Here is a 12,321-nt window from a genome sequence, read left to right as displayed (position 1 = left end):
CTGAGAATCATGGGCATTGAAGAAGGAGAAGAGGTGCAAGCAAAGGGAATGCGTAATATATTCAACAAAATAATAACGGAAAATTTCTGAAATCTAGAGAAATCTATTCCCATACGTTTGCAAGAGGCCTCCAGAACACCAAACAGACCAGACCAAAATAGATCTACCCAACGGCATATTATCATTAAAACAACAAAAACAGAGACCTGAGAAAGAATACTGAAGGCTGAAAGAGAGAAAAAACAAATAACATACAAAGGTAAACCCATCAAAATTACAGCAGACTTCTCAACAGAAACATTAAAAGCAAGAAGAGCTTGGGGTGAGATCTTCCGGGCACTGAACGAAAATAACTTCAATGCCAGGATATTCTACCCACCAAATTATCATTCAAAATAGATGAAGCAATAAAAGTCTTCCATGATAAGCAGAAACTAAAACAATATGTGACCACAAAGCCACCACTACAAAAGATTCTTCAAGGGATTCTGCACATAGAAAGTGAAACCCAACATAACCATGAAAGGGCAGGCAGCACCAAACAACAGGAAAAGAAAAAGCAAGAAAGTAGAGAGTAACCTCAACTTAGGTACACACAATCAAACCTTCAAACAATTAAGACAACTAAATGACAGGCATCACCACATACCTATCAGTACTAACACTTAATGTTAACAGACTTAATTCCATCAAAAGCACCGTTTGACAAACTGAATTAAAAAGTAAGATCCAACAATTTGTTGCTTACATAAGACCCATCTCACCGAAAGAAATAAGCATAGACTTAGGATGAAAGGCTGGAAGAAGATTTACCAAGCCAATGGCCCCCGAAAACAGGCAAGAGTAGCAATACTTATCTCTGACAAAGTAGACTTCAAACCTAAATTGATCAAATGAGATGAAGAAGGACATTCCATACTAATGAAAGGGGAAATAGACCAAAAGGAAATAACAATTATCAATCTATATGCACCCAATGTCAACGCACCCAATTTCATCAAATATACCCTGAAGGACCTAAAAGCATGTATTAACTCCAACACAGAGGTTGTAAGAGACTTTAACACCCCATTATTATCAACAGATAGGTCATCCAAACAAAAAATCAATAAAGAAATCCTAGATCTAAAATATAAAATAGATAAAATGGACCTACATGATGTCTACAGAACAATTCATCCAACTTCTACACAATATACATTCTCTCAGCAGCCCATGGAACCTTCTCCAAAATAGATCATATCCTAGGGCACAAAGCAAGCCTCAGCAAATATAAGAAAACAGAAATTATACCATGCATTCTGTCTGATCACAATGCAATAAAACTAGAACTCAACAACAAAAGTAAAGACAAAAAACATGCAAACAGCTGGAAACTGAATAACTCGTTACTTAATGAACAACGGGTCATTGATGAAATAAAAGAGGAACTTAAAACGTTCCTGGAAGTCAATGAAAATGAAAACACAACCTACCAGAACCTATGGGACACAGCAAAGGCAGTCCTGAGAAGAAAGTTCATAGCCATGAATGCATACATTAAAAAGACTGAAAGATCCCAAATCAATGACCTAATGATACATCTCAAACTCCTAGAAAAACAAGAACAAGCAAATCCCAAAACAAATAGAAGGAGGAAATAATAAAAATAAGAGCTGAAATGAATGAAATAGAAACCAAAAAAACCATACAAGGAATTAATGAAACAAAAAGTTGGTTCTCTGAAAAAATAAACAAGATTGACAGACCCCTGACAAACCTGACTAAAATGAGGAGAGAAAAAAAACCAAATTAGTAGAATGAGGAATGCAAAAGGGGAGGTAACAACAAACACCATCAAAGTCCAGGAAATCATCAGAGACTACTTCAAGAACCTTTATTCAAACAAATTCGAAAATTTTAAAGAAATGCACAGATTTCTAGATACATATGATCATCCAAAACTTAATCACCTGAATAGATCTATAACACAAAATGAAATTGAAGTAGTAATCAAGAGTCTCCCCAAAAAGAAAAGTCCAGGACTGGATGGATTCTCTGCTGAATTCTATCAGACCTTTAAAGAAGAAGTGATACCAACCCTCCTTAAACTGTTCCACGAAATAGAAAGGGAAGGAAAACTGCCTACCACATTTTATGAAGCCAGTATTACACTTATCCCAAAACCAGGCAAAGACACTTCCAAAAAGGAGAACTATATGCCAATCTCCTTAATGAACATTGATGCAAAAATCCTCAACAAAATAATGGCAAACCGAATTCAACAACACATCAAAAAGATCACTTACCACGACCAAATAGGCTTCATCCCAGGAATGCATGGGTGGTTCAACATACGAAAATCAATAAACATAACAAACCACATTAACAGAAGCCAAGACAAAAACCACGTGATCATCTCAATAGATGCAGAAAAAGCCTTTGATAAGATCCAACACCATTTCATGATAAAAGCTCTAAGAAAACTAGGAACAGAAGTAAAGTACCTCAACATTATAAAAGCTATATATGACAAACCTACAGCCAGCATTATACTTAAATGGAGAAAAACTGAAACCATTCCCTCTAAAATCAGGAACTAGACAAGGATGCCCACTATCTCCACTCTTATTCAGCATTGTACTGTAACTCCTAGCCAGAGCATTTAGGCAAGAAGAAGGAATAAAAGGAATATGAATAGGTAAAGAAACTGTCAAAATATCCCTATTTGCAGAAGACATGATCCTATACCTTAAAGACCCAAAAAACTCTACTCAAAAGCTATAGCAAAAACTCTACTCATTAGCTATAGCAAGGTAGCAGGATATAAAATCAAAATAGAAAAATCATTAGCATTTCTATACACTAATAATGAACTGAGAAAGAATATATGAAAGCAATTCCATTTACAATAGCCTCAAAAAAAATTAAATACCTAGTTGTAAACCTAACAAAAGATACGACCTCTACAAGGACAACTATAAACTTCTGAAGAAGGAGATTGAGGAAGACTATAGAAAGTGTAGAGATCTCCCATACTCATGGATTCGTAGAATCAACATAGTAAAAATGTTTATACTCCCAAAAGTAATCTACATGTTTAATGCAATCCCCATCAAAATCCCAATGACATTCATTAAAGAGATTGAAAAATCTACCATTAAATTTATATGGAAACACAAGAGGCCACGAATAGCCAAGGCAATACTCAGTCAAAAGAACAATGCTGGAGGTATCATGATACCCGTCTTCAAACTATATTACAAAGGAATAACAATAAAAACAGCATGGTACTGGCACAAGTCAGACATGAAGACCAGCGGAACAGAATAGAGGACCCAGATATGAAGCCACACAACTATAACCAACTTGTCTATGAAAAATACACAATGGAGAAAAGACAGCCTCTTCAACAAAAACTGCTGGGAAAACTGGTTAGCAGCCTTCAAAAAACTGAAACTAGATCCATGTATATCACCCTATACCAATATTAACTCAAAATGGATTAAGGATCTTAATATCAGACCCCAAACTCTAAAGGTGATATAGGAAAGAGTAGGAAATACTCTGGAATTAACAGGTATAGGCAAGAACTTCCTCAATTGAACCACAGCAGCACAGCAACTAAGAGATAGCATAGATAAATGGGACTTCATAAAACTAAAAAGCTTCTGCTCAACAAAGGAAATGGTCTCTAAACTGAATAGACCACCCACAGAGTGGGAGAAAATATTTGCCAGCTACACATCAGACAAAGGACTGATAACCAGAATGTATAGGAAACTTAAAAACCTAAATTCTCCCAAAATTAATGAACCAATAAAGAAACAGACAAGTAAACTAAACAGAACTTTCTCAAAAGAAGAAATTCAAATGGCTAAAAAACACATGAAAAAATGCTCACCATCTCTAGCAATAAAGGTAATACAAATTAAAACCACACTAAGATTCCACCTCACCCCTGGTAGAATAGCTATCATTAGCAACACCACTAACAACAGGTGTTGGAGAGGATGTGGAGGAAAAAGGAACCCTCTTACACTGCTGGTGGGAATGTAAACTAGAACAACCACTCTAGCAAAAAATTTGGAGGCTACTTAAAAAGCTAAACATTGATCTAACATATGATCCAGCAATACACTCTTGGGGATATACCCAAAAGACTGTGACACAGGTTACTAAGAGGCACCTGCACATCCATGTTTATTGCAGCACTATTCACAATAGCCAAGTTATAGAAACAGCCATGATGCCCCACTACCAACAAATGGTTCAAGAAAATGTGGTATTTACACACAATGAAATTTTATGCAGCCATGAAGAAGAATGAAGTGTTACCATTCACTGATAAATGGATGGAATTGGAGAACATCATTCTAAGTGAGGTTAGCCTGGCCCAAAAGACCAAAAATCATATGTTCTCCCTCATATGTGGACATTAGAGCAAAGACAAACACAACAAGGGGATTGGACTTTGATCACATGATAAAGTGAGAGCACACAAGGGAAGTATGAGGATAGGTAAGACACCTAACAAACTAGATAACATTTGTTGCCCTCAACGCAGAGAAAATAAAGCAGTTATCTTAAAGCAACTGAGGCCAATAGGAGAAGGGGACCAGGAACTAGAGAAAAGGTTAGATCAAGAAGAATTAACCTAGAAGGTAACACACATGCACAGGAAATCAATGTGTGTCAACTCCCTGAATAGCTATCCTTATCTCAACTAGCAAAAACACTTGGTCCTTCCTATTATTGCTTATACTCTCTCTTCAACAAAATTAGAGATAAGGGCAAAATAGTTTCTTCTGGGTAGCGAGGGGGTAGGAGGGGAGAGGGAGGGGGTTAGGGGGGTAAGGGAGGGGGTGGAAGAAGGGGGGAGAAATGACCCAAATATTATATGCACATATGAATAAAATAAAAATTTTTTAAAAACCCAAAAAACAGTAATATCTACTAACATTTAGGTGGCTTTTTTCAGTGAATTAAGAAAATAAATATAGTCGGAGAGGAAGGGTAAATGAAGAAGGTAAAAGAGTGTGGATACGGTTAATGTACTTTCTATACATGTATGAATATGGAACACTGAAACCTGTTGAAGTTATTTTAAGTAAGAGGAAGAACAATGGAGGGGAGTAACCAAACTGGGGTATAATATATGTATATATGTGGAAATATCACAACAGAATCCCTTGTATAACTAGCACATACTAATAAAAATGTTTAAAAAACAGAAAATAAATATTAAGTTTAAATGTGATTATATAATCTTTTTGATGTGATTTACAAGGTACTAAATCATTTGTTTTCTAATATAAATGGACACTATATATTATCACTATTAATTAAAACTATCTAGTAGCTATTTTTAGTTTCCAGGTCTAAAATAAACACTACTTTTACAGTCAGAACAAAATCAAATAGGTATTAAGATATCTTCTAAACAGTAATTACTAATTTCTCCATATGTTATATTACCAGAAGCAGAAAAAACTTACTTTCCCTTGTGCTTCTTTCAGCTGCTTTTCTGCTGTTGCCTGTTTGACATTTGCTTCTCTCACCATCTTATGCGCTTCCTGAAAAAAAGGTAGTATACGTTTTGGAAACAAAGAATTGAGCATTCCATTTTCAAAAACCTTTCACCAAGTATCTACGACTGAAGCAAGATATACTGCCAAAATTTAGCCTGAAACTAAGAACTCAAGGTCAACTATGGAAACAATTGACACCAGCGTGACAAACAGTTAGGAATTAGAAATAGATACCCTCCATTTAGTTCCTATTACCAATGAGGCAGCCAAGTTGAGCTCAATCATTTCAATCAATGTTTATTTAAGAACTGTGAATGTGATGAAAGAAACTAGACAATGGCCCACAGATCAAAGCCAATTTCTTTGCAGTTATGTATTTCTACTTTGATCACATGTATATTCACAACATTAGGCACAGGAAAAATATATACAAAGAGATAAATAAAAAAATACTGACACATTAATAGTGTTATACTTTATAGAAATGACAATTGAGAAGCCTCAGAGCTTCTAATAAAAGCGTTCATAAAATAGGTGAAAATTTTGTACGGAGCAACCTAAAAAGGCAAGTCAGAATTTATCTTTAATAAGGTCTTAATTTTTAATAACACAAATATGAAGTTAATTTCCTTTTACTCACACAATATTTACTCATTAAACATTTATTCCTGACATCTCCTTGTGCGGTACTGCTGCAGGTGCTGATAACATACTGGGAAAAGAGACAAGCTCCCCCATTCCCCCACTCTTGGAGAAATCACATTCTGAGTACATTCTAATAATCAAAAAAAAAATCAGGGTAAGAATTCTGCAAATTTAAGTCTTTTCTTTTTTTTATTTTAGGAAGAAAATGACATGATCTCATATTTTTAAAAGATTACACTGGTGTGTGGAATAATCCATATAAGGAATTAAGAATAGTATGGGATCACATAGTTCCCAGGGATGCAAAGGATTTTTAGAACTTTAATTTACAGTTTATCTGATGGGTGAACAGAAAGGAGAGAGGTTTGAAGACATTTAATAAATATGTAGTTTGACAACTGTTCTCTCACTATGTCTGTCAACTATTCAGGAGCAGAGTGGAAGAATGAAAATTCTCTACATCAGAGTATGACAATGGCAGTCCCATGTGTTCCTTTTACAGTATTATTTGTGTGTGCCAAAGAACATGAATTACAGATTGAATTCATTTAAATGAGAATCTTTAATATCAATGATTTATAACAAAATGAGATTAAGCACAAAAATATTCCATGCACTATTACGTTAGTTGTTTTGGCAAAGTCCTTAAGAACTGACAAATTTAATGAGTTAAGCATTTTCCTTTTAAAAATAACAATTGTTTCAGATTTGCTGAATTCGGGAGGGTTGTAAGTAGCTGTCAACCGAAGACTATCTGGCAGATATTTTCAAAATAATAAACATACCTAAACTGACCCTTCAAGGTAAGTGACATTTAACCATGAATGCCAATTAACTAATGCTATGGAGGATATTTGTTACATGTCTGGAAATGGCCTCTACTTTCATTGTCACCTATGCAATATGCACAAAGCCTCCAACAAGTTTTTTCTTTAATGTGTTTGAAACATTAGAGGTAAGAAAATAGTGGACAATTATGGTCAAGAATCAAACTCAGAAAAGTGAGGTGGAGTTTGAGGTGAACTTTCCAGTAAATAAGGGATACAATGAAAGATGTCCCAAATCATGTAACTGTTGTTCCAAAAGAAGAGAGCTAGACTGAGGTAGAAGCAGTATCTAAAAAGATAATGCACAAGATTTTGTAAATCTACAAAAACTATCAAAAGGTGTTTTTAAGTTTGCGATTTTGTTTTATCACTGTCTTTCTGAAGCTGAAAAACTGACAGAAGAATTATCAAATACCAGAGTCAGCAAACTTTCTGTAAAAGGTCAAATGGTATTTTTGGACTTGAGAGCCATACATGGTTTCTGTTGCAACTATTCAACTATACTTTTATACTGTGAAAGCCACCATAGGCAATACACAAATGAATGTGCTGTCTCAATAAAAATTTATGAACAGTAAAAGTTGCAGTTGATATACTTCTGTTTTACTAAACATACCCATAGGCCAGGCGTGGTGGTCATGCTTGTAATCCTAGCTACATGTGCAGTGGAGATAGGAAGATCTCTGTCCAAAGCAGGACTGGGACAAAAGCACAAGATCCTATCTAGAAACAAAAACTAAACCATGAAGAGCCAGCTCAACTGGTAGAGTGCTTGCTGACAAGTGCAAAGCCCTGAGTTCAAACCCCAGTAACATAAGAAAAAAAATGACATACCCATCACCTCATATAGCAAATTTCAAACATTCAATTCAGACAACAAGTTGCACATTATACCAAGAATTTATCTGTTATGAATAAATGAAACTTTGTACCATTTGAGCAACATCTCCCATAACCCCCACCTCTTCATCCCTGGTAACCACCAATTTACTTTTGTGCTGCTACAAGTTCAACTTCTTTAGAATATACATAGAAGTGAGACCACGGAGAATTGCTCTTTCTTTGTCTGGCTTTTACTTAACATAATACCCCCTGGGCTCATCTATGCTGTTGCAAATGGCAGGATTTCCTTTCTTTTTTTTTTTTTTTATTTGTAAGGCTGAGTAAAATTCACATACACACATCAGATTTTATGTATTCATCCACTGATAAGACATTTGCTTACATATTTGACTATGAAGAATACTGTTTCAATAGACATAGGAATACAGATATAAAGATACTAATTTCAATTCCTTTGGATATATACCTGGATTGCTGATAGTTTTACTTTTGGTTTTTTGAGAAGGAACCTCCATGCTGTTTTCTACAATGTTTGTATCAATTTACATTCCCAACAGTACAAAAACATTTTTTTTCCTCCATATTCTTGTCAATACCTTCTATCTTCTGTAGTTTGATAATAACTATTTTAACAGGTATGAAGTGTTATCTCTTTGGAGTTTCAATTTGCATTTACTTGATTAATGATGTTGAACACTTTTCATATACTTTTGTTGGCTACTTATAGATCTTCTTGGGGAAAAAAGTCTATTCAGGCCCTTAGGCCATTTTTAAATTGTGGGGTTTTGTTGTTGTTGTTTTGCTATTGAGTTCTTTATATTATTTTAGATATTTAATCCCTTGTCAAATATATAGTTTGTAAATATTTCCTTCCATACTGCCTTTTTATTTTGTTGACTGTTATGCAGAAGTTTTTGTTTGATGCAATTCTACATCTATTTTTGCTTTTGTTGTCTGTGCTTTGGTCATATCCAAAAGAAATCTGTTCAGACCAGTGTCAAAAACTTTTTTCCATTTCCGCTAGTAGTCTTATGGTTTCAAGACTTACATGTGCACCTTTAAACAAATTTTGAGTTATTGTTTGTTTATGGTATGAGACAGGGTCAATTCCATTCATCTGTATGTAGACAGCCAACTTTCCTAGCACCACTTATTGAAGAGACTATCCTTTCTCCATTAGGTGTTTACTAGCATCCTTGGGAGAATCTGTTCATCATAAATGCACAGACTTATTCCAGGGTTCTCTATTCTGATCAATCAGTATATACATCTTTTTATCAGTGTTATGCTGTTTTGATTATTACAGCTTTGTTATGTATTTTGAAGCCACAAAATGTGATATATGCAACTCTATTTTGTTTGCTCAAGACTGTTTGGCTATTCAGCAATTTTACAGTCCCACATGAATGTTAACATTTTTGCTATTTCTTAGGGAATGTCATTTGGATTTTGATGGGAATCTATTGATACTGGGTTGTATTGAAATTTAACAGTATTAATTCTTCCAATCCATGAATATGGAATGTCTTTTTGTGTGTCTGTGTCTTCTTTAATTCCCTTTAATTATAATTTTCAGTGCACAACTCTTTCACCTCATTGTTTACACTTATTCCTAAGCACTTGAATTTTTAACTTTTTATAAATGAGATTTTCCTAATTTCCTTTTCAAATAGTTCATTATATATAGAAATGCTACTGATTTCTGTTATCTTGCAATTTTACTAAATTCATTTACTAGTTCCAACTTTTTTGTAGTTGTTGAATCCCTTTGATTTTCAATGCATATGATCATGTCATCTGCAAACATAACATTTTATTTCTTTCTTTTTATCGCCTAATTGTTCTGGATAGGACTTCCAGTACTACATTAAGTAGAATTGGTGAAAAGTGGGCATTTTTGGCTTGTACCAGATCTTAAAAGAAAAACTTAAGTTTTTCACCATTGATTATGACGTGAAGTATGGGTTGTTCATATATGACCCTTATTGTACAGAATTACATTCCTTCAATACCTACTTTATTATGAATTTTTTTTATCACAAATGGATGTTGAATTTTGTAAAACTTCTCCTGTGTCTATTGAGGTAATTATGTGGTTTTTATCTTCTATTAATGTAGTATATCACACCGACTGATGTTTCACCCTTATATCCAAGGGATAAATCCTACTTGGTCATGATATATAATCCTTGTCATGTGCTGTAAAATTCAATTTGCTAGTATTTTATTGATGATTTTTACACCTGTGTTCAGCAGGAATATTGACCTATAGTTTTGGTGTTTTTTTTTTTTTTTTCCTTTTTTTCTCATGGTATCTTTGTTGACTTTGGTATCAGGGGGATACTTGCCTCATAAAATGAATTTCAAAGTATTGTCTCTTTTATATTTATAAGCATTGAGAAGGATTGTTATTCTCTTTGAATGTTTGGTAGAATTCACCTGTGAATTTAGCTTGTCCTAAGCTTTTCTTTATTGGCTAGTTTTTGATTACTGACTCCTTTACTTGTCATTGGTCTGTTCAGAATTTCTGTATCTTCTTGGTTTATTTTTGATAGATTGCATGTTTCTAGGAGTTTATACATTATTTCTTATAGGTTATTCAATTTATTGGCATAAATTGTTCATAGAAGTCCTTTATGACCCTTTTTATTTCTAAGGACACTTTTGCCATTTCTCTTCTTTGATCTTTGCTTTTATTTTTATTCATTCATTTTGCAGAACTGGAGCTTAAACTCAGGGTCTTGCACTTACCAGGCAAATCCTCTACCACTGGAGCCATGTGCCCAGCTCTATTTGCTTTAGTTTTTAAAACAGGGTATTGTTTATGCCCAGAACCAGTGCATATACCAAAAGTGTACAAATTGAATTTATTCAGAATAATTTCTAATTCTTAAAAAATTATGCACACATAAATGCAAGCAAATAATCTTTTCATAAGATAATGATACACTGAGATTATGAAGGCACAATTAAGACCACAAAAAACTTAGTATTTTTTCTCACAATTCAAAAATCATTGGCTTGAATGCAACTTTCTTCAATACTGAAATCATCTTTAATCAATACACTTGCTTTCCCAGAGAGTATTCAGTGTCAAAGTTTTATTACTCACTGTTAGATTAGGGATAGGTTAGAGACTCCCAAACTATTTTTTAGATATACTTTTCACTAATTGCATGGACTGCATTTCTGGTCCTTTACATCCTGCTATGGAAAAAAAGTTTCTTTCCTTATTCTCCTACTTCACCTAACAGAATATATACACATGCAGATGGGTGGTGCTAAATAAACAAGACTAAAATGAAATGCAAGCATGCAGAAAATCAAAATTAACATAAATAACTTAATATGTTTGCTTTTTACCTTGTATCCATGTATCATTACAAAATTTTCTTTTAGCCAAATTGGAAGAAAATGTCGTATGTTTCTGTATATCCATCTATATATAAAACATAACAATTCACATAGCTTCTATTCTACAGCCTTAACTTGCCATTCTTTCCATCCTTAAATTTATTTTCCTGTCAATTCTGAAGACTAGGTAGCTAAAGACATAAATACATTAGTTTTAATGTATTAAAATACAAGACAGAGAGCGGCCTCAGAAAGCCCTGAAGATATCCATTGCAATGTTACTTGTTAAAACAAAAATTGTTGAACACATACATGATAGATTCTGACCAACGTTACAATTAGTGACTGAAAAATGTTATCCTAAAAAAAATCAGGCACAAAAAACATAGAATTACAACTATGTAGGAAAATACACGTATCTTGAAAACTGAAAACAGATGTTACATAAATAAAAATATCAAAAGGTAGAATTTTTCCACTAAAGTTTTGGTTTTTTTTAATTACAACAAATCTCTGGGGCAATGGGAGAGAAAATACTGCTAAGTGATAATGGCATTAGCCATTCCAGTAACACATAGCAGTTTTGATAAGAAACCTCTAAAAACTCAAGCTCTTAATCCAAAGGACACACTTTATGGCAAAGGTGCTTTACCATGGAAGTACCATTCCTTCCCATACCCTGGAGGTACCATAAGTTGTCAAAATAATCAAGGAGTGTTAGTAACGTTTTCGGGACAGAGCCCAGTGCAAGGTTAATTTTACCAATTTAATTGGATCACAGGGTGCTCAAATTATCCTGGGTATTTCTCTGAGGTATTTTTAGATGAGATTAACATTTAAATAGGTAGACTTCATAAAGTATATTGTCCTCTATAATGCAGGTGGGCCTCACCCAAACAGTTAAGGCTAATCACCTTCCCCTAAGTAAAAAAAGTATTTTTACTTCAGATTCTAATTGAAATATGGCTCTTCCTTGTTCTCAGGCATTTAAACTCAAGACTGGAACTACACCATTGGCTATCCTGGATCTCCAGCTTGCCAACTTACCCTTGCAGCTGCTGGGACTTAATCAGCCTCCATAATCACAAGTCAATTCTTTATAATAACCTCTCTCTTTGTAATAACCTCTCTCTCTCTCTCTC

General features: G+C 34.1%; 1 protein-coding gene across 5 annotated transcripts in view; it reads right to left on the bottom strand.

Moving 5' to 3' along the window:
* Rab3ip (RAB3A interacting protein) overlaps positions 1-12,321 on the bottom strand; it is a 52,815-nt gene that overhangs the window by 17,455 nt on the left and 23,039 nt on the right. For all 5 annotated transcript variants that reach the window (XM_074083889.1, XM_074083888.1, XM_074083890.1 and 2 more), the window contains one exon: positions 5,478-5,555. In XM_074083889.1, the coding sequence (XP_073939990.1) occupies positions 5,478-5,555 (78 nt within the window). The remainder of the gene's footprint in view (positions 1-5,477; positions 5,556-12,321) is intronic.

This window comes from Castor canadensis, chromosome 8 (genome assembly GCF_047511655.1).
Source record: "Castor canadensis chromosome 8, mCasCan1.hap1v2, whole genome shotgun sequence".
NCBI classification, from domain to species: domain Eukaryota; kingdom Metazoa; phylum Chordata; class Mammalia; order Rodentia; family Castoridae; genus Castor; species Castor canadensis.
This window is presented reverse-complemented; position numbering and strand designations above follow the sequence as displayed.